Source organism: Onychomys torridus, chromosome 8 (assembly GCF_903995425.1).
Source record: "Onychomys torridus chromosome 8, mOncTor1.1, whole genome shotgun sequence".
Classification (NCBI taxonomy): Eukaryota; Metazoa; Chordata; class Mammalia; order Rodentia; family Cricetidae; genus Onychomys; species Onychomys torridus.
Genome location: NC_050450.1, coordinates 54,414,756 through 54,438,333, shown reverse-complemented (window position 1 = coordinate 54,438,333; position 23,578 = coordinate 54,414,756). Strand labels below are relative to the sequence as shown.

General features: G+C 44.0%; 1 protein-coding gene across 1 annotated transcript in view; it reads left to right on the top strand.

Moving 5' to 3' along the window:
- Nucleotides 1–4,274: 4,274 nt before the first annotated feature.
- Nucleotides 4,275–23,578, top strand: part of Dnah9 (dynein axonemal heavy chain 9) — a 349,307-nt gene continuing 330,003 nt past the window's right edge. Inside the window, exons 1-4 of the mRNA XM_036196748.1 lie at nt 4,275–4,769; nt 15,698–15,894; nt 19,001–19,159; nt 20,408–20,538. Of these exons, the coding sequence (XP_036052641.1) occupies nt 4,359–4,769; nt 15,698–15,894; nt 19,001–19,159; nt 20,408–20,538 (898 nt within the window). The 5' untranslated portion in view covers nt 4,275–4,358. The remainder of the gene's footprint in view (nt 4,770–15,697; nt 15,895–19,000; nt 19,160–20,407; nt 20,539–23,578) is intronic.

The following is a 23,578-nucleotide window of genomic DNA, read 5'->3' as shown; positions in this document are numbered from 1 at the left end:
GGATCAGGGGCAGAAAGCAGCCACATTCTTTGCCAAAATATCAGAAGAATGGTCTCTAGGTCAGTTGCTGATATTCTTCCCCTCTGAAACATAATGAGTCAGGCCTCCACAGCCCACATTGCTCTTTTAATGCCACTGTCTTCTATGCTCCTACTAGGATGGCCTATGAAGCCTTGCTTACAACATTCAACTGCTCCCCAATCCACTGTCCCCAAATCTTCTATATTCCTCCAAACAACAGCATTGTCAGTCTTTTTACACCAATACCAGTCCCTGGTATCAACTTCTGTCACAGTTACTGTTCTATTGCTGTGCAGAGTCACCATGACCAAGGCAACTCTTTTATAAGAAAACAATTAATTGGGAGCTTTAGAGGTTATCCATTATCATCATGGCAGGAAGCATGAGAGCAGGAAAGCAGGCTTGGGACTCAGAGCTTACATCCTGATCCACAGGCAGCAGGCAGAGAAAAAGACTGGGCCTGGCATAGGCTTTTGAAACCTGAAAGCCCACCCTCAGTGACACACTTCCTCCAATAAGGCCACACCTCCTAATCTTACCAAACAGTTCCATTATCTGGGGACCAAGCATTCTATCACATGAGCATATAGGGAGCCATTCTCATTCAAACCACCATTCTTACTTTCATCGAAACAATGTTAATATATGAGGTGGTTTATGAAACTCATAGCATAGTTGTATAGGCTGATAAGATTAAAAATAGGTCAAAAAAGTCAAAGGATTTTAGACATATATTTTGACTGTAAATATGTCTTATTTATGTTATTTTCTCAGAAAAGAAATTATAGTCCTTCACTAATGATTTGGAAATTTTTATGAGAGACTTAAACCAGATCTCTAATATAAAGGGTTCCTTTCTTTTCCTATATCCAGTTAATTTCTCCTCTCTACTCTGTGGCAGTTTGAGGGGATAAGATGTATTACCCCAAAGTTAATATCTCACCCAAATCTGGGCTGGACATAAGGATATGTGTGTGATCCATTTGCATAACGGGAAGAATTTTTGCTTTGGATATACAAGTTCATGCAAGGAGAGGGTGAAAGTTGAGAAGATGAGGATGAGGCAGGTTACTGCAATACTAATGTTGAGGGGGTGGGAACAGGGGAGGAAGTCAATGAGACTAAGGGGAAGTGGTTACAGTAGAAGGAGGAAAAAGAAAAGCAGGATAAAATGCTTCCCTATCCATGAGTCAAGGGTCAACTGAGTTGAAGAGAGTCAAGAAGCTCTGTAAAGAGACACAGCAAGCAGTCCTTACTGGATTGGGTAACAAAGACTCCACCAGAAACACACTTGATTATGAGGTTTCATTTAGAAGACATTTGATTATAATTTTACAAATGCAAATGATGAGCCTTTCCATTAAGTGGAATGAACTTCCTATCTTTGGAGATAGAGTCTCATGTAGCACAATGTGCTTGAAATTCTCTATGTAGCCAAAGATAATCTTGAGTTATTGATCCTCTGGCCTCTGTCTCTAAGTGTTGAGGATACAAGCATGAACCCCATACTTGATTTCTTTTTTATTTGTATTTATTTGAGACAGGAACTTTCTACATAGCCCAAGTTAGTCTTGCCCTTGCCTGTGATTACCTTTGTCTCCAAAGTGCTGGGATTATTGGCATGAGCAATGGTGCTAAGCTTATTTATTATTTTATTGTTCAGTATATAACTATATATAAGGAAGTAAACATGTGTAAAGTTGAATAAGAACAACAAAATATGAAAATACATACCTGGACAAGAACACCAATAGACATGCTAACATGGGTGAGGGAAAGCTTACACAGCCTCAACCCTAGATAAAGAACTAAAGGCAAATGAGAAATACTGAGAGCAGGAGAAACTGTCTTCCCCAGGGAAGAGCATACCAAGTAGTTATCCAATACCAAATGGTCATCTCTGAAAATATATACAGGCAAGTAATGTGCAGACTGAGCAGGTTGTATGCATCTAGGAATAAACACCACACACACACACACACACACACACACACACACACACACACACACCAGCAATTAAAGAAAAAAAAAAAAGGCCATGAATTTGAAAAAGAGCCTCCTGCCAGTAGTCAACCCTGACCTGCCTGTTTGGAGAGTGTGCCATCTTGCAGGTGACACTCCAAGCCAGCTCAAGCTTTCAGATGATCGATGGAGCCCTGATGAGGTTTTACATTCACCGTCACAAAACATCCACAACCATCTAGACAAGCTGTTTTCAAAATCCTCACCCTCTGAAAAATGCCTGGCATTAAGTATTTATTGCTATTTTAAACTGCTAGGTTTGGGGGTAATTTCTTGTTGTACCTATTCAATATATAGAAAATGTCAATTGTTTTTAATAAAATCTATAAAATGTTTCCAAAAAATCAACTTCTAAAATGAACAGAAGGTGTGTTATAGAGAAACAGAAAAACAGATGGCAGCGTTAGAGAGACTTCACCTCAGGCAGACATCTTCAGGGACTCATTCACTCTCTGTATGTATATGTACATGCATGCCTATACATGCTCATATATACATGCATGCTCCATACCAGTCAGGGCAGGATGTGGAGCATCTTTCTCCATGGCTTCCTGTCCTGTTTGGAAGATCTCTCATTGGACCAGAAGTTCACTGCTAGGCTCAGTAGCCAGTGAGCTCTTAGGACACACCTGTCCCTGCGCCTCCCCAGTGTTGGGCTATGGCTATGCATTGCTTTTAGCATAGGTCTTGTGGGGTGGGAGTTGAACTCAAGTCCTCAAGCTTGCAAGGCAAGTTCTCCTACCCACTAACACATCCTCACATCCCATTATTCTTCCAGTTTTTATATCGGCGAGGCATGAGGCAAGTGAGATAAAGGGGTGGGTGGAGGCAGGGTGAGGGTGGCCCAAACTTTATTTGACAGGCTTATAGAAAATGAATGGTCCTGAGTTCACTCCATATACAGAACATAAGCAGATTGACACACTGGAGACATCTGCCATCCAAAATGGCCATTAAGACTTCTTATGGGAAGGAGGGAAGAAGAGAGGAAGGGTAGAAGAAAGGAAGGAAGGAATTATGGCATATGTAAGAAGCCTCTGACATTTCCATTTCCTGCAATGTCTTTTTGGAAATATCGGTTATCAACCCCATTTTGCTCCTTTCTTGCTTTGCTTGTTGTTTAATGCATCAATGATAAAACACTCTGCATAGACACAATAAAGATCCATTTTCTAATGCAAACATTTTCATCACAGAACCCCTGGGTCCCAGTTATTGAGAAATCAATCATTTTAGCTTCTAGGCACTGGTGCTGTCCTGAGGGGGTCTTGTTAAGTCAAGCTGCCTTTGATAAGTGCTACTCTGTTAATATTCCTTTGAAGCCTATTGTAAGCCTCCACTTTACTAAGAAACCCTGCAGTCCCCGGGAGGTAATACAATCAGCGTTGCGGGTACAAAGAGGAGATTCTTGCAAACCTGCTGGCCTCATGCTGAGAGTCCATTTCCTTGGTATCCACACACCCTCACCATCACTCACACACACCTGCAAAGGCCCAAGCTGTTGATTCTGATCATGCAGAAGGATGGAGCCTGGGAAAAGTGATAATTTCCCTGGTCAGCAAGGGATGCTTAACATGCCGCATATTTACAAGCGCTTTAGTACATTTAAGAATTGACCTGGGGCCACTCCCACAGAATCACATCACACAGCACAGTTGCCCTTTTGGTAGACGGAAAGCGTAGGCAGAGCAAGGTACTGGAGAATATTTTTACAATAATTTATTATAACTGTTTAAGTGGAGACATCCGAAGTGGTTACTAGCCATGTGTACCTATTTAATTGTAAATTTAAATGAAACAAGTCCTCAGTCTCACCAACAGATTGCACGTCTCTGTAAGCCTATACTTCGGGAAAAAAAAAATCTCAGACAGTACTCTCCTAAAGTCTTTAAGTTATCACCTTGGAAAAAAGAAATTTGTATTGCATTCAACTTCCTTACATTCGTGGTATTATGATTTAGTACTTGGATTAACTTTTTAAATTATATATTTAGGATAGGGTAAAAAAAATTATGTTGTTTGTGTATGGAGGCGTCTGAAGACTTTAATATGACCTTAGACAAAGGAATCCCCCGCAAGCCTTTGCCTTGCTTTCTTTTGCACACCTCCAGTCTACCAGACCATCCTGGAAATGGGAAAGCCTTCTCCAGTTTCCCAGCAACAGCGACGCGACCCCGCCCCTTCCCAGCCCCTGCCTACCTTATTAACTTAGTGGGGCGGAGCTACAGTTCAGTACCCAATATAAGGAGAGCAAAGGCGGGAGGGCTTGGCATCCCGGTCGCTAGGGAAACGGACGCGGCAGCAAGCAAGGAGCGATGCCGGGCGCGGAAGAGCCAGCCGCGTCTGTTGAGACTGGGGATGAGGAGCCCGGCGACCCGAGGCTGCGGCTCCTGGGGGCTTTCGTGACTCGGAGTCTGCGTCCAGTCGCGGGTGCCTGGGAGCGCTGCTCGGGCACAGCCGAGGTGGAGCGGCTGCTGCAAGCCTTCCTGGATCATGGTGCTGCCTCGGAGCGGCGGCCGCTGCTGGTGGTGCAGCCTGGGCCCGGGGGCCTGGCGGTACGACCCTGCCTGGATGCAGGACCGGAGACCGGCCCGGCTCGCACCAAGGGGCTTTTTTTCTTGCGCACCAGGCCAGAGCCTCCAGCAAGTCACAGCCTCCGCGGCGCGGTGCTCTGCGGAGACCTGCCCGCGTTGCCTCTGGAGCACCTAGCCCCGCTGCTCTCCGAGGTGAGGGTGGGTGGGTGGCCCCGCAGCTAGCAGAGGCTGAAGCCTGGGGGGCGGGGAGAGGATGAGGGGGCGTGTGCATGAGGGGCGGAGTCTGAGCCAAAGAGGTGGGGCGACGATGCAGGGGAGGGTGAGTGGGCGGGGTCACAGCCAGAGGGCGGGGGCAAGGGGTGGAGTCTGGAAGAAAGTGGGCTGAGGTTGGAGCACAGACTGGGAGGGGCTTCAAGGAAACCAAAACCCTGGTGAACTGTGTGGTACCCGCTGGGGGGCAAGTCTACTTAGAGGCCAGGCCACAGTGAGAACCAGACTTGGGTCAGGGTCTTGGTTCAAGGGGAAGCCAGAGTGTGAAGAGTGCCTGAATCCTGGCAGCTTTGTAAGTCAAAGCCAAGAACTGAGGATTGGACAGTGGTGAATGGGGGTAGGGGGAAATTTCGAGTGGGTCTGCTGGGTGGGAGAAGCTGCGGTGCTTTATTTCCTTAGCAGAGGAGTTCAGAAGGAGGCATTTCGGTTTTTATGTCATTCATTTACCATGCAACCATTTACCAAAGGTCAGCCCTGTACCCGCAGAAATTGAGTATCATTTTGGAAATGACCAGCGGGCATTGGGAAGGGTCTGTCCCCATCCTGGGAAAAGGGACATGGATGGAGCCTCTGACTCTCAGAGGATTTTCACAAGAGTATTTAGGAGAGATTCTTGTTCCCCTTTAGACCTTTCCAAGTGGAAGAAAACTTTCGTGCTAGTTGGGCATATGTGCTTCCAGAGACTGGTCCTCTTCAGGTCCAACCAGTTGCGAAATTAGTGTAATTCAGATACTAGCTGTGTGATTGGTGTCCTGGAAACTACACAGGAATAGAAAATAAGTCCTCACCTATGATATGCTTCCCTGAAAAAGCACAAACGCATGCATCTGATCATGCATTCAGAATATTTGAAACTTAAGACAGTGAGGGTAAGCGTTTTCAAACCTATTGGTACAGCCAGGACCTGGAAGTTCCTTGCTACATTAGGTGTTACTTCCCTCGTTGCTAGTGAAGGGAGAATTCCAAGAAGGAACATGATGGATGGGCAAGCTCTCAGGGACCAGGGAAGCGAGGCTAGCAATAACTTCTCAAATACTTTTAAATTGAATGGTCTTATCACTGTATTATGTTCGAACACCTTCTGCACAGAAGTCCACCTGTGGGTCACATCCCCTGGTGAAGGTTATAGGAAGTGCCCTTGGTTTCAGAGGAAAGAAAGAGTCATGTAGTAAGATGCTGCCTTGATCTTAGTGTTGCATTGCCTTCTGAGTAGGGAGAGGCAGCTAAGAGCGCATATGGCCCTTGAAAAAGTCCCATGTCAGGCAGCTCACAAGCACCTGTAGTCCCAGCTCTGGGGGATTTGATGCCTTTTTCTGATGCTCTCTTCTACCTTTTGTAGGTATCTGAAGTCACATGTGCACATACACGCACATAAACACACACATATACGTAATCTCAAAAAATAATTTTTAAAGATTCAGAGATGAGACACAAACTAGTCTATGTAGAGGGCTTGAGCATAACTCAGGATTGTTGTAATCACTAAGGAAGTGAGTGCAATCACTAAGGAAGTACAATCCAGCAAGCAAAGTTAATTTTAGGGGCTGCAGAGATGGCTTAATGCTTACAAAAGCACACTTCCAGAGGGCCAGAGTTTGGTTCACAACACCCAAGTCAGGCAGCTCGCAACAGCCTGAAACTCCAGCTCCGGGGGATCTGACACCTTCTGTGTTTCATAAGCACCTACACACATGTGGCATACATGCACACAGACCCACATATATGCGCATAAAATAAATAGAGACAATTTACTTTTAAAAGATTTCATTTTTTTTTCAGGCAGAGTCTCATGTAGCCTAGACTGGGTTCTAACTTGCTATGTAGCTTAAGGATAACTCCTGATCCTCCTGCCTCCACCATGCTAAGAGTACAGGTATACAGAACCAAGCCTACCTGATCTTTTAAAATTTAGATTGGAGACAAAACTATTCAGTCAAGAAATAAATGAATGAATTATGGAGCATTTATACAGTGAAATACTTTAATGTTGTTCAAAAGAATTACCAATACAGAATACTCTTTAAAGTATTATTTTGAAAAAAAACATAAAATTAATCTACCCCCAGGAGTTTCTAGCTGTACTGTACACTGTTGTCAGACACAAACACCTCCAGGCCCCCCTCCCCCTACTCAACATGATTGAAACCACATTCACCCAACAGCACCCATGTCCCTATCCTCAGACCCATCAAACAGTCTTCCGAAATTTGTCTTCACAAATTTGACTACTCTACGTGTGGTGTTTTTAATAGGTGTGGTCCTCATAGATTCATGCGTTTGAATGCTTGGTCCATAGGGAGTGGCACTATTAGGAGCTGTGGCCTTGTTGAAGGAATTGTGTCACTCTGGCTTTGAGGTCTCATATGCTTAAGCTATGCCCAGTGTAGGAGACAGCCTCTTTCTGCTGCTTGTAGGTCCTTTTCCAGCACCATGTCTGCTGCATGCTACCATGAAGGTAATGGACTAAACCTCTGAAACTGTAAGCTAGCCCCAATTAAATGTTTTTCTTTATAAGAGTTTCTGTGGTCATGATGTCTCTTCACAGCAATAGAAACTGCAATTAAGATACTATGTTAACAGAGTCATGTTGTGTCCATCTCTTTGTGACTCTCAGTGTTTCTTCTGACTTGACACTTAATTTCAGCAGTTAAAATGTCCCCCAACCACATGGCCTCTGGGTTCCCTGAGTCTTTCTCCTCCAGCCCTGCACCCCCCCACACACTTTGTGATCCAGTGCACCCCCGTGACCAGTGCTTCTGCTCTCCAGCTTGCTCCCTCCCATACCTTGTCCAGAGTCTCTGGACTCCACTGGGACTTCAATCTATTGCCTTTCCAGTGTCTCCTGACCACAACAGTGCATTTGTTCCTTGCTGGGCTTGAGAGACAACACCTTCAATTATCATTATCATTCCACTGGCTCATTTCACTCAGCCAATGTCCTCATGGTTCTTCCTGTTGTCACACACAATCTTTTTTTCTTCCTTTTTAAAGTCAAATACTGTTACACTGTATTTGTACAGCAATGTTTTCAATTATTATCTCCATTATATTTGCCTGTGGGCATGTCTATGAGGCATTTTCTTGATTGCTGGTTGTTGTGGGAGGGTCCAGCTCACTGTGGGTGATACACAGAGGGCCCACTCTGTGCAAGTGGTGCTGGGTTATATTAAGAAAGCAGGCTGAGCAAGGCATGGAGAACAAGCCAATAAGCAGCACCTCTTCCATGGTCTCTGCTTCAATTCCTGCCTCCAGGTTATTCTTTGTATTCCTGCCCTGACCTCCCTCAATAAAGGATTGTGACAAGTGTAAGATGATATGAACCTTTTCCTTCCCCAAGTTGCTTTGGATCGTGGCATTCATCACAGCAGGGGAAAACAAACTAAGACAAAGATTGACTCCAGTTCTTGGCTAGCATTGTAAATAATATAGTAGTGTGGGTTTTAAGTACAGAATTTATATATAGTATGCAACTATTTGTATTAAAAAGAAAAAAGGGGGACTGGAGAGATGGCTCAGCAGTTAAGAGCACTGAGTGCTCTTCCAGAGGACCTGGGTTTGATTCTCAGCACCTACATGACTGCTCAAAATCATCTGTAACTCCAGTTCCAGGGGATCCAACACCCTCTTCTGGCCTTTATGGGCATTACATGCACATGCTACACAGACACACATGCAGGCAAGATAATCATAAACATAAAATAAAATCAACAACAACAAAAAATAAAAGAGAAAGCAAAACTGGAAATGCCTCCTCAGACCTGTAATCCAAGTACTCCAAAGACTGAAGCAGGAGGATTTCTATGAGTTTAAGAAAAGCCAGAGCTGTAGAGTGAGCCTCAGGCCATCCTGAGATATATAAGAGTCTATCTAAAGAAAGGAGGTAAAAGGAAAATCATAGAGAAGGAAGAGAGCAGGAGGGATGGGGAGAAAAACTAATCCATAGTTAGGGAACTGAATTGTTGAGGTACAGGAATGGGCGGACGACTTATCATGCTTATACTATGCAAATGTATTCTATACTCAAGTTTTAAATTCAATAATTTAAAAACAATCCAGTCCCTTACTCACAAAGGCTTTTCTCAAAGCCTGTACCAGGAATCTTTAGGACTTCCCATGTACTTCTGTTATGAACCCTAGAGCTGATCCCACGTCCCTGTAAAACCTGGCCTGCCTGCCTCTGCTCTCCTTGCTGGTCACCCTCTCAGCACCTGGAGGACTTAGCTTCTGACCCCCATTCCTGTCCTCCCCCCGTTACTGCATGTCACTTAAGCCAGAAAGGTGTCTTCTGCCATGTAGGTGCATACATGTGGCTCCTCTTACCTTACTATAGCCCACACTGGTGTCTGTCCTCGATTCACCTATATTTCACTCTCAGCCCTCTTAGCTGTGCATGTAGGGGAAGAAGGCATTGGTGAGGGGAAAAGCTATCATTTTAGCATCTTCTCTGTCCTAGGATACTAGTTCAAGGTGAAATAAATGTAAGGGAGAAACGTTTGAAGGGAGCATTACCAGGATTTAGAACCTGGGTTTTCCCTCCCCTCCCCCCTTCCTCTCACTGCTGCCAGCTTATTCTTCCTACGATTTCAGTAGATCACTGCTTATTTGTGCTCTGGAGGGTAAGAGGGATTTGGAGTGGCACTTACCTTGTGTGCAATCCCAGCTTCTGTCACACTCAGCAGGGTGAGTTGAGTATCTTGAACTCACTCTGTCGGGCTCCTATGCTCCCATGGTATTGCTAAGAAATCCAATCCATTTTGTTTTTGTTTTAGGAACAGGGTTACACAATTGCTACCCAGGCTGACCTCAAACCTTCTGCAACCCTACTGCCTCTGTTTTGTAAGTGCTAGGATTATAAGTGTCTCAATGCCTGGCTTATAAAATGTCATCCTAAATAACTAATACACCTAGAATAGAGTGTTCCTTTGTAGGTATTCCATATACAATGGCAGTCCTGGCTCCTGACAACCTATCTTTAGTTCTCTAATTGGTCCTTCTTACCTTTCTGTAGCCAATGCTGGTTCCCTCCAGGATTTATGTTTCCCCACAGACCTCCTACCTATGAGCCTGTAGTGGGGACAGATGACCTCCTCATTCATCCTTGTGGCTACTCCATTCATGGCAATGAACCTGCAGTTTCAATGTTTTCTTATCACACAACATCACCCTTTATGGTTCTACCCTGTGCTGATGTCTTTGCCCTCATTTGGCATCTGGTTCACTGTGACTCTCCCAATTCTGCTTCCACTTAACGTGAGTTGTACAGACAATTAAAAGGTCCTCCAATCACACGAGAAGCCTGTCTCCTCTAGTCCCTACTACATCCCGATCCACCTGTATGCACCCCGCTCGGTCACTAGCACTCCTCTTTTCCAGCTTACCCCCTCCCAGCGCATTGACTACCATAGTCTGTACACTCTGCTGGGACCTCTAGTCTATGGCCTCCCAGTGTCCATCACTCACACTCAGGTTCTTGTACCTTGCCCAATTTGAGTAGCTGTTCCATTGTCATCATATCCTTGGGCCATCTCCCATCTGGCTTCTGTCTTACTCATAGTCATCAAGCAAAACCACAATCCATGTGGAATACAACTCTCTGCAAGCTCCGTGTCTGCTCCAGTAAGTCAACAGGGCTAGGAAAAAGTTGAGTGATTCTACTCTTTTTTTTAATTTATTACATTTTATTAAATGTAGGATTTTCGTTACATTTTTAAAATTATATTTGTGTTTTAATTTTACACATCAGCCATAGGTTCCCCTGTCCTCCCGCCCCCGCCCCTAACTTCCCCCCAGCCCCTCACCTCCATTCCCATCTCCTCCAGGTCCAAGACTACCCTGGGGATTCAATTCAACCTGGTGGATTCAGTTCAGGCAGGTCCAGTCCCCTCCTTCCAGGCTGAGCAAAGTGTCCCTGTGTAAGCCCAAGGTTCCGAACAGCCAGCTCATGCACTAAGGATAGGTCCAGGTTCCACTGTCTGGGTGCCTCCCAAACAGTTCAAGCTGTTCAATTGTCTCACTTATTCAGAGGGCTTGATCCCAGTTGGGGGCTCCACAGCTTTTGGTTCAGCCAGGCCCCAGGTGATTCCACTCTTAATTCCTGATGTTGAATGTCTGTGTTGCTTTCTTAAAAAAGAAAAATAAGAAGGAGTAGGAGGAGGTAGTGGAAGAATAAGAAGAAGGAGGAGGACGAGGAAGAGGAGGAGGAGGAGGGAGAGGAGGAGGAAGAGAAAGAAAGCAAATTGAGACTGAAGAGCAAAATTCTCACAAACTCTTGCATCTACTCTGCTTATCAATAGCCCAGCTGTATTCTCTGCCATCCACTCCTTGCTATACTGTTAGACTGTCTTGTCAGATGTCAATTCTCAAACAGCATACCGACTTTGATCTGGTTCTCACCCTATCAGTCTTTCCCCTCTCTCCTTCATTCTTACTTTCCTCCCCCACTAGAAATATCTTGTACAATAAACCCCTAATGGCCTGTCACCCCTTCTCAATGATGGTACTCCAGCAATTGTGTGTGTGCATGAAAGTGTGCATGTGCATGTGTGTATATGTATGTGGTGGTTTGAAAGAAAATGTCTCCCATAGGGAGTGGCACTATGAGGAGGTGTGGCTTTGTTGGAGTAGGTGTGGCCTCATTGGAGGAAGCATGTTACTGTAGGGGTGGGCTCTGAGGTCTCCTATGCTCAAGCTACACCCAGTGTGGATACAATTGCTTCTGTTGTGTGGGGATCAAGAACTCTCAGCTCCTTCTCCAGCACCATGTCTTCCTGTGCACTGCCATGAAGATAATGGACTAAACTTTTGAAATTGTAAGCTTCATTAGAGTTGCTATGGTCATGGTGTCTCTTTACAGCAATAAAAACCAAACCTTAGAAGTTTGGATCAGGGACTTGGGTATTGTTATGATAGGTTTGACCATGTTTTTGTTTGAAAGAATATTGGGACTATGAATTAGAAAGGCAGTTGAATGCTTTAAGTGCTGCTTAATGGGCTATACTAGCAGAAGCATGGAAGGTAATGGTGCTGAGTGTGTTTTGAACTGTTGGATCAAGATGTTTCAGAGGAGAAGAATTTTAGAATATTGCTTGGAGATCATTCTTATAATACTTTGGCTAAGAATGAGGCCACTTTTTCCCTTTCCCTGAAAAATCTGACTAAGGCTAAATTAAAGAGTTTTGGATTAATTCTGTTGGCAGAGGAAATCACAAAATAGCCTAGTATGGACTCTGTCTTGTGGTTACTAGTGTTACCCTAATGAAGATTTATAATGAAAAGAAAAAAGGTGAGCAACAAAAAGTACAAAATGTTCAGTTTGAAGATAAAAGGAGGAATGGAGCTAAGTCTGTGTTCAAGGAGATAAACAGATCAAGAAATTGAATAAAGGGAGTAGTGACCTCAGGGCAAGATCCCACCCAGCTACATTTTCAACTTGTGAAAAGGAACTAAAGAAAAGCTTAGAGCTGGGTGTGTTGCTGCACGCTGCCTTTAATTCCAGAAAGCAATGGCTGGCAGATCTCTGAGTTTAAGACCAAGCTGGTCTTCAGGACAGCTAAGCTTGGGCAGTAAAGGAAACCATCTTAAACAGAAAGATGGTAAAAATGTAATTGAATGAGGGTGCCATGTTCCAGCCCCAGTAAGCAGTAGAAGTTGGCAGCTTCAGCTACTTTGTTCTGGTTTTAGACTCAAGGATAGAAGAAAGGGATTATGGAATCTTCCTCAGTGACTAAGGGAAGCCACTGAGCCCAGGCATGTGTCAGGGGTGTCTCTGCATGGAGACCTAGAGAAGCCATTGTGTGAGATTGCCAAAGTGAAACCTGGATTGCCTTGGGAACCCCAAGATGTTGGAGATGCCACGGCTGTGGGATACCGACCAAGGAGAGCTACTAACAGGGCGTAGAACCAGCCCAAGAGAAAGAAATATGTTGCAGTCAATAAAGCTGAAAGGAGTTGGAGATGTGAAGGGTGCTTTGACATCAGACATGGAGATATGGAGTTTGGAGTTTGCCCAGCTGGTTTTCAGTCTTGCTTTGGTCCAGTATTTCCTCACTATTCTCCCTTTTCTCCATTTTGGGATAGTACTATATATCATGTGCCATTATATGTTAGAAGTATGTTATTTGCTTTTTGATTTTGATTTTATAGGATATTACAGTTAAGAGACTGCAGGAATCTCAGAAGAGACTTTGAACTCTAGACGTTTAAACAAGTTTGAGAGTATTAAAGAATGGGACTTTTGAAGTTGGACTAAATGTATTTCGCATTATGTTATGGTTATAGGCATACTGGGGTCAGGGAGTGAAATATGGTGGTTTGAAAACAAATGTCTCCCATAGGGAGTGACAATATGAGGAGGTGTGACTTTGCTGGAGTAGGTGTGGCCTTGTTGGAGGAAGTATGTCACTGTGGGGATGGGCTTTGAAGTCTCCTATGCTCAAGCTATGCCCAGTGTTGATACAGTTGCTTCTGCTGCCTTTGGATCAAGAAGTAGAACTCTTAGCTCCTGTTCCAGCACCATGTCTGCCTACATGCCATCCTACAGATAATAGACAAAACCTCTGAAATTGGTTCAGAGCTGATGAATAAGTCCTGATGGCTGCAAAATAAATAGTCCTTGCCTGGTCTTTCTGGAAACATGTTTTGAGCAGAGATAATTATTTGAGCAGAGAGTTCAGAAGCTACAAGAAATATCACAAGCTAAGTTCGGTCACATTTCCGTTGGACTCAGGACAGAAGGCTGAACAACAAAAGAATTTTCCTAGGATCTCAAAGGAAGAGACTAAATCTCAATTGATCCTCAAGTACTTACATTCTTCCCTGGGTTCTGGCATCTCAGTGCATTCCTTAGAGGTTGACAATGTATACTAACAGAGGAAAAAGTGGTGGGAGGTTTGGATTAAATTCTGTAGGGATCTGAGGTACAGAAAAACAAATGAAAATCTATTCATTCAGTTATATAATAAGCATAACTGATTACTGTATTAAAACATTTAGTTCTTCTATGGTATATATCTTAACTAGTATAAAACTTAATATTTAGTGTGTGTCCATGTGGGAGGAGGATTTTCACATAGAGCCAGGGTAGGCAGGGTTAATAAAACTAACCAGTATTAGTGAGGTCAGCACAAGCCCTCCTGAGAAACAAAATCTGACCAAAGAGTTGGTAGGGAAAGGAGAGAGCCTGTGAAGCCTATGGGGAAGCATATTACAGACACAAGACAGAACTCATATAAAGGTCAAAAGATAGAAACCCACATGTGTGATGGAGTAGTCTGGAGACCAACATCACTGGACCAGGATGAGACCAAAGAGTAGGAAGCCAAATTATATCCAGCCTTGCTTATAGGATTTCTGTTTTTGTTACCAGGAAAATGAATTTCATTGATTGTTGTGAGTGGCACAGTTTGATATCCTTTGGTAGGTATGCCCCAGCTACTGTAAACTCTAGAATAGAGTGGTTTGGGACCAGCATGTGATCAAATTGTGACTAACGGCCATCTATGTAAAATTTGAAGGTACATCTAAGGTGACGTACTAATGAGCTAGTTTGGGGATTATGGGAAACATAAAGAAAGGAGTTGATGTGACACTGTGGGTCTTGAGCAGAAGAAAGAATGTCATTCCATCATGGGATGTGGGAAAGGACAAGAGTGACGCTCTTGAGGAAGGATGAGCAGCTTGTACTTGGTTATCAGGAGTTTTTATGCATGTATTGTATTTCAAGAAGGAGGTTTCTTGAAATCTATTGTATTTCCAGGTGAAAAGCTGGATAAGCCTGCCAGGGGTTTGGGGGTTCAGGGTTAAGGCTTCAAACAACAGACCTAGGAGGTGTCAGGCACAGGTGGTTTGACACACTTTAAAACTGAATGAGAGTTCCAAAGTAAAGAGGGTTTATAGACAAATGAAGATATCTGAGGAGTGATAACAAAGGGTCCTGATGTTCAGAAGCTGGGAAGAGGGGAGGCATGACCATCCTGGTGTGGAGCACAGCAGACATGGCCCTGGAGCAGTAGCTGAGAGCTAGCATCCTTATCTGGAAGTAGGTGGCAGAGATAGCACACTGGGAGTAGCACAAGTCTTTTGAAACCTAAGAGCCCACTCCAGTGACACACCTCCTCCAACAAGGCCACACCCTCTAATCCTCTCCAAACAGTTCCAGCAGTGAGAGACCAAGTATTCAAACACAAGCCATGGAGCTATTCTCCTTCAGACCCACTACACAAGACAACTTTATAGCACGTATATTTATCAGAACCCCAGGAGTAGATTCTTCCATAGGGTCAACAACCTCCTAACCCATGGGCTTTTCACCAGGTTTACAGTTCTACACATGTATTCCCACCTACTGGGTGGGCCTCAGGGCCAGTGAAGAAGCAACTGGTCATAACAATGACAACAGTCATGTTACTATTCCACCAGTGGGTATATTTTGTCTGGTCAGCATTGTGATACAGTGTGTGCATCTGGGTTAAATTATTGATCATTTTTCTTCTCCAACAGTTTGCATAGCACCTTCCAGCATTGTCTAGCTCAATTCTGGTTTGATTTCTCTATGTCCTATATCCAAAGTGTGTATTGTCTTCAGCAATAGGTGAGCAGCTCAAACCAGTGGCAATAGCCTGTATTATCTTGAAAACCTTTGGGGGCTCCTTGGTCAGTAACTCATAGGGAGTTATCCCACGCTTGTTGCTAGGATTTTTGGTTTAATAACCCATGACTTCTGGAAGCAGCATTATCCACCCATGCAGGGTAGTTCCATTCAAGCTCTTTCTATAGAGACAAGGCTTCACTATGTAGCACAAGCTGGCTTGAACTTGCAATCCTCTGGCTTTCTTGGTGTGTCTTTTTTTCAGGTCATCATCCCTGTCCTAGACAATGAAAAGAACCATCTAGACTGGCCCAACATGGTGTGTCAAGACATCAGGCATCATGCCCACTCCCTGCAGTGTGACCTCTTGGTAATCCTTGAGCACGTGAAGGGGAGAACCTTGCTACCTCTTCCAGTTGGCTCAGAAAAAGTAGAGTTCATGGATGGCCACAGCAAGCCAGCGTAAGTACCATCAGCCTGTAGGCCTTGGTCATGGGACAGAAGCTGTTTTATCTGAGTGTTTCTCCCAGGGCCTTTCCTCTGCCTGGCTTTATGCATCTCAGTCCACACACAAGCCCACTGCTGACTCTGGCTTCCAACGTCCTTGGACTGTTGTCTTCACACTGATTATGATCCTTGTCCAGTCCTAATGCTTGAGGTCTCCTAAGATTCTCTCAGCAATGTGGTCTTTTTTTTCTACTTCAAATCATTTCGAGGCTGAGAGCAGCCAGGGCAGTTTCAGTGTCCTCAGGATGTGGCTCATGACTGAACAATACCTAACCCAGTAGCTGCATATCTCCTACCTGCATGCCCCTGTGCACCCTGCCATAGAACTGCTGTCAAGCTCTTGTTACAGTTCCAGCCTCCATTCTCCAGTACCTGCAGACTTTTTAGACCCCAGAGATATTTCTCCTCTAAGAGCAGTCCAATCTGGCTCCACTGGGGAGTCCATGCCTCTAGCCCCTGAGTGGGCATTAGAACTCCAGCCTCCTTTATTTATGTTGGTTTTGTCTATTTGTTGGAGACAGGCACTTCTATGGCCTAAGCCTTCCTAGAACTTTCCTTGTAACACAGGCTGCTCAGACTCAAGGTTCTTCTGCCTCAACCACTAGCCTAGGGCTGAGATAACTGGCCTGTACCCCATAAAGGGTCCTCTGCTTTGTAATGTTATGTCTCACATCTACTTTTCAACTGTTCCAGCTTTGAGGTTTCTTTGCCTTTGTATCCAAGGGTGTTATTTTTCCTCTTCCAATCCAGCCTATGTAAGATATGTAAGTATATATAAATATATGTAAACACATATAATATATGTATGTATGTATATTCGTATATTTTCATCCAGCATTTCTATGCATTTGTGGCAATAGGCCCACCTTACTGCATGAGTGTAATCTGCCATATTGTCAGGTTTCTTTCAATATGTAACTGTCATCATGTTTATTCAGGACCATGATGTATCTGAAGAATAAGTAGTGCATGCAACTGCAGCATACTTCTTAGTAGTTTTATGTGGGAAATAATTGTATATTTGTATATAATTTGAAGGAGCATCCCAGTTACCTGGAAAACTTATTGTGGTTTAATAAAAATATCCAATTTTCAAAATAAATACAATTAATCTCCCCCTTTTTCTCACCTCCTTATACCATATCTTAATAACACTCAGCTCATGTGTATGATTCCCTGCTGAGTCTGTCTCCTTTTATTCAACTTTGATAATTTCCCTGAAGGCTGCATCATTTTGGGAGAGGAGAGCATTTTCTTTTAATGTCTTTCATAATCACTTGTGCTGTATCATTTCTAAGCAAATATGAATTTCACATTAAGTGAAGGTGAGTTCCTGATGTGCAAATACCATCCATATATTTCCGTTCTCCATCACTATGCCCCTGTTACCTGGCATATAGTTGAGACTCTGAACAGCAGCCAACTTTTTATTTTAATTTATTTAAAATGAAAATGTATTTACTATTATTGTGGTATCTGGATATGTGTATGGAGTGTGTGTGTGTGTGTGTGTGTGTGTGTGTGTGTGTCCTGTGCATACCTGTGGAGCTCAGAGGACACTTTCAGGAGTAAGTTCTCTCCCCCACCACCCGGGTTCTAGCAATAGAACACAAGACATCAGTTTTTTTGTTTGTTTGTTTTGTTTTTTTTAACAAAGCCATCTCCTCTGTCCTATGTTAATTTTCATCTCTTGCCATCATAGTTAAATTACTTAAAACAAAACAACATGTTTGAAGAGGGTGCTTGGGATACCATTCTTTGTTGGAGATCTGAAGACAGAATGGAATTGTCCTGGTATCGAGAGCTGTAGTTTATCTCTTGGTGGAGGATGTAACCTGTTTGTCCTTGCTATAGTGTCAAGACCAACAACAGAGCAAGTGAAGCCTGGGGAGGTAGATGTGGCAAACCATCACCTGGAAGAGCCAGTCAGCTGAGGAATAAGCTGCTGTGCTATGCAGGGAGCTTGTCCTCTGGTTAGAGTCAGGCAGCAGGGGTTGGGTGACATGTCAATGCTTCCTGCATGGACAAGATTTTATATCATTTAAAGTTCTTAAACTATTCTTCAGAATATTGATGGACCTCTGACTGTAAAATAATGTTGAATGGACACAAAAATAAACATGTCTCCTCAGAAAAGGATTTGTACAATTGACTTGCTTAAAGGAGTTTATTACTTGTGCGTGTGTGTGGGGGGGAGTTAAGAATTTATAGGTGAGAGATGAGGGAGAGGGCTCTGTTGGTAAAATGCCTGGCATACAAGCATGGGGACCTGAGTTCAGATCCCAGTACCCACAAAACAATGTGTATGACATCTTGTACCTGTAACCCCAGCACTGGAGGATAAGTGAGTTGGAGACAAGTGGTCCCTGGAGCTCATTGGCCAGTCAGCCTAGCCCAATCAATGAACTCCAAGTTTAGTGAGAGTCGTCAGAAAGTAAGGTGGAAGGATTCCACAGACCTTGGACATTGACCTCTGACCTACACATTCATATACACAGGCAAAGTACAAACATTACACTATACTACACACACACACACACACACACACACACACACACAATTTAAAAACTAAAGGATTCACAGGTTAGGTGGAATTTTCCACCTGTTTTTAAAGACTTTAGGTCCTCTTTTAGAGAACACTCAGATACATCTTGATGGTTTGTTCTTCAGTTTGTTCTGGTGGAAGGTGGTGGGACCCTTAAGACTTGGAGCTTAGTGTAGGGCAGTTAGGTCATTGGTAGGGCTGCCCTTGGAGAAGACTAATGTAAACCCTGGGGGACCTCATCTCCCTCCAGATAGGCCTGTCATTAAAGTGTAAAGTTAGCCCCTTCCTGGTTTTTGGCTTCTTGTGTTGCCTTGTGAATCTCCATGCATATATTACTGCCACAGTGTGTCCTGACACTGGATTGTGGACTTCTGACCTTACAAATTATGAGCTAAATGAACATCTTTACAAGTTTTCCAGCCTCTTGGATTTTGTGATAGCAACAGAGGATGAGTGAATACAGCCAGGCTCCAATTATGTTCACACACACTGAGAGATTTCTTTTGTCTGTTACAGCTTGGATTCCATAGACAAGTCAATTGTCTATGCCATTGAGTCTGCAGTGATCAAATGGAGCCACCAAGTTCAGGTGGTCCTCAAGAAAACATCTTCTCAGTCACTCTTACAAGGGGAGAATCCCACCCCCAAGGTGGAACTGGAGTTCTGGAAGAGCAGGTAGGCAGGGAGGCACATGTTGGAATCCTTGGAGAGGAGAGCTGACAGAAGAGAAAGCCAGAGCTGGCCTGGTAGAGCCACTGTTGAATCTGGTTCCACCTCCAGATATTTCTCAGCCTCCCTAGGCTGGCCGACTGGGTGTCTTAGGGTCAATACAGTTTCTTTCTGTGGACTGGAAGATGAATTCTTCCCCTGAGGTTCAGTAGCCATCCTTCTCTGCTGGGACACTGTCAGTTCACTGGGGGAATCGTTCAACCCCATGTATATAATCGAATCAAGGCTTAAAATACATTTTATTCTTTTTTTAAAGAGCATTTTGTTATTTTGTGTGTATGAATGTTTTGTCTGCATGTGTGTATGTGAACTGCAGTTGTCCAGTCCCCTGGAGCTGGAGTTACAGATGGTTGTGAGTCACTATGTGGGGGTTGGAAATCAAGCTTGGATCCTCTGCAAGAGCATCCAGTACTCTAAAATGTGGATCCATCTCTCCAGTCTTGACTCTTTATACTTTTATTCTAAATTCTGTTCGCCTTTCTTGGATAACCAAGGTTACATGTACATACTTCTGTAAGGATCTGGATAAAAGAAGTGAGTTTGGATACTGGCTGCAGAACAGCCTGTCCTAGGTCTCAGCTTGTTGTTAACAGCCACTGTGTTTCAGTCCCATGGGGTGACCAGAAATGCCTGATTTTTCTCCTGACTACTTCCCTTCCTATCCTCCGCACTTTGCTCCCATTTATGGTTAGGCTGGTGAATCTCTTCCAGAGGAGACAAGCAGATGTTGGAGGCAGATGTCCCTGACCCTACATAAACTGAGTGTCTGTGTCATAGGAAGAGCTGTCCTGTAGGGCTCCAGATCTCTTTGAACCACCAGGCTGAGAAACCCATCATCTCCCTCAACTTCTAACCATTTACTGACCTATGATGAGGCTCTTCTCAAGAAGTCCCACCTGAACAACATATCTGTTTCCCTGCCCCAACCTTGCTGCAAGAACTAATGACCTCCAGCTGCCAAGCTTTAAGGCCACCAGCTGGTCCTGACAGTGTTTCCTGGAGTTTTTCCTTTGAGCCTTTGTTCCTGACTCAGGCTTTTACCCATACTCTTTTGAAACAGATGTCTGGCTCTTGGGGCTGGAGCTCAGTCTGTGGAGGCACCTAAGGCAGGGCTACCCTCTGTCTGCAGGAGGTTGGGCATCTCAGTGTGACAGCATTTCCCAATACTCACCCTACTTACCCATGATATTGCAGGTGTGAGGACCTGGAACACATTTATAATCAACTGATGACACTCAAGGTGAGGGGCATGGCTGGACTCCTGGACAAACTTCAGAGCAGCTACTTGCCAGCTTTCAGAGCCATGTTCAGAGACGTTGAAGCAGGTGAGGACCAGCAAGGGTTTCCATAAATTTGATTGACTCGGCATTTTCCTCAGTGCTACATCTACTCTCTTTGGGATGTCAGGACCATCACATCTTTATTACCATCTTCTCTGGCACAGGACAGCATGGTGGCAGGAATGCCACTTCTGGAAGCAACTGTGATTGTGGGTCAGTTGCCTTGTGACCTTAGAGAAACCATGTGACCTCTCTGTAGTTGGAACTCTGGCTCTGGTGTGCCAGCGTCCTTGCCTCCCTCAGCCCTTGTGAAATAATCTAGATGGAAGAATGTTATTAGCTGCAACACGCTACAAATACATGCTGTGACAGAGATGGCATCTCACCTCTGGAGTTCAGGTCCAGGTACCCTTGACATCTGGAGGAATCTCTGTTCTGTTTCTAGCCCCATTCTGCCTTTTCTGTTTAGACAGGGCTTCAATTTCCTATCCCTCTGACAACCAGACAAGATCAGCCATCGTCAAAATTGCATAGCTGCCAAGGACTAGGATGAAATGGAGGTACATTTTCCCCTGGACTCCCTTTTCCCTCATTGGTGCAGTTCGCCCCTCCCCCTCCCATTTTCCTACTAAAACCTCCCCTTGTTCTTTGTACTATAGATCAAAATGTGCTTTTAAAGGTATTTTCAAATTTATACCAATTAAACTTAATCTAAACAGTGATTTTCAAATACTTTCTCCTCCCAGAACTTTCTTTAAATACTCTGCTCCATATATGTCCAAAATATAAACATAATCAAGGTCTATTTGTTCTGTTAACAAGGGAAGGGTTCTATATTCAGAGCCCACTAGCTGACATGTCTGTCTGTCTGTCATCTTACTCTCTTCTCTGCTCTGGGGGATAAAGGAGTTAGTGACAGGGTATCTTTCCTCTCTTCCTTTCTTTGTGTGTATCTTTGTTGGTGTTTATAAGATAGCATCTTGCTGTGTAGTTCAGGCTAGCTTTGAACTCAAGATTCTCCTGATGCAGACCCCTAAGTGTTAGAATTACAGGCATGAGCTCCCACACCCAGCTTTAGTGCTGGGGTCTCTGAGGGGAGCCATGCAACAAAGAAGAGCCGTCTTAGGGATTCTTGTGGTTTGCCTGGCCCCTACAGCCTTTGCAGTGGCTACTAAAGCTGCCCTGGAACAAGATGTCTGTTGAAGTGTCAGTTCGCCCTTTCTCCAGATGTACGGAGTCTCAGAGGCAGTATGTGCCCTCCTAGTTTGAGCTTCAGTTGAAATACATAGGTATCACTGACATTTGTTATGGTGTTCCATTGTGGATTTGATGGATAAGTGGACAAGATTTTATAAAATGACTTGAAAGGTGCTCTGTTTGGGCAGATGGCACCAGCTTTCTACTTGGGGTTGAAATAAGTTTTTATTTTACATGCAGTCAGCCCTCTGTGTCTGTGGATTGGCAGTCATAGACTCGACTGACTGTGTTTTTAATTTTTTCCATACTCAACACATACAGATTTCTTCCTTGTCGTTTTATCCTAAACAGCACAGTACACAACTTGCTACATAGGATTTATATTCTACTAGTTAGTATGGTTGGACTATAGGTGATTTCAAGAATGCAGGAAGGCCAGGCATGTTGCATACCTGTAAATCCCAGTGCCTAGGAGGCTAAGGCAGGCAGAGCTCAAGTTTGAGGCCATCCTTGACTATATATGAGACTCTTGCTCAAAAAAAATAAACAAATAAACCAGCAACAATAAAAATGACACAGCATTGTGTGACTAGGTTATTCACAAACACTTACACTGCTTTCTACACTGAGATTGAACATTTATAGCTCTGGGTATTGACAAGGGGTCCTGAAACAGACCCCCCACCAGGACGCCAAGGAACTCTTATATGTTTACCTAGGTTGAGGTGGGAGATACTTAATGAACTGCTGGGGAAGCAGTGCTACAGACACACACAATGTGTGTAAATGCCTGAAGTTTAGAACTTCAGCCTACAGCATGATGGAAGAGTGTGCCATGCGTTGGTCATTCAGTGCCCATCTGTGTCTTTCACACTAGTAGATTAGGGAACTCACCGTTCACATGCATTGATGGTTGTAAAGGATTTGTTTCTCTAGGCCCGTGTTCAAAATGCTTTCTTTCCAGTCCAGTGTATGCTGGGAGTGGTGTTTGGAAAAAAACAGCACTGTGACAGTATCCAACATACAGTGAGGCAACAGAGCTCAAGTCCTTGAAATATGTGAGTCAGTTCCCATGATGAAAAAAAAAAAAAGGAATTTTGATTAGAGGTGATAGGGAGAGCCTTGGTCAGGAATTTGGCAGAGTCTACAAGAATAAAAAGATTTGTAAAGGTTACTGACTGGTTTTTATCCTTTATACTCTAATTTTAGAACATCTGGCTTTCTTGATCCTGAGTAGATACAGTGACTGCATTATTCTTAATAGTCATAGTCAGGCAGTTCATTGGCTTTTTATGGACTAAAGTGAGATGGAGGAAATGGAATGCTGGGGTGCAAGTGCAGATCAGAGAACTACGGAATAGAGAGAGAATGGATGAAATGTGGGAACAAAGATGATTGGACGGTGAATTGATTGGAAGGTGAAGATACTTGGGAAATGGGAAGTAGAATTGACTGTCCCCTTGTGGGCAAGAATGTCTAGCTAAGGAGTTCTCTTCCTGGCCATTAGCAGGAATGATTGACACAAGACAACCTGGTTTCCAAATGTCTTGGTGCACTTGTACTGCCCTACCAGCCACCACAGATTGGGTCATTTAGTCCTCAGTAATTTGGAGGCTAAGATGATCAACACCATTACCAAGGAGGTTCAGTTTTCTGGTGAGGGTTGCTCCCTTCCTGCAGGATGGCACTTGGTTGCTGCATCCTGTAGGGGGAGAAGGGCTGTGTCTTCACATATGGAAGTGGAAGGCAAATTAGCAGAATACTACAAGAAGCCTTTAATCCTGGTGGCAAGGTAGGAGCCCCATTGCCTAATAAACTTTACCAGCCCCTGGAATAATTTCTCCCCTTGACCATTTATTTTCAACACCTGTCTTTTGGGAGAGATGGA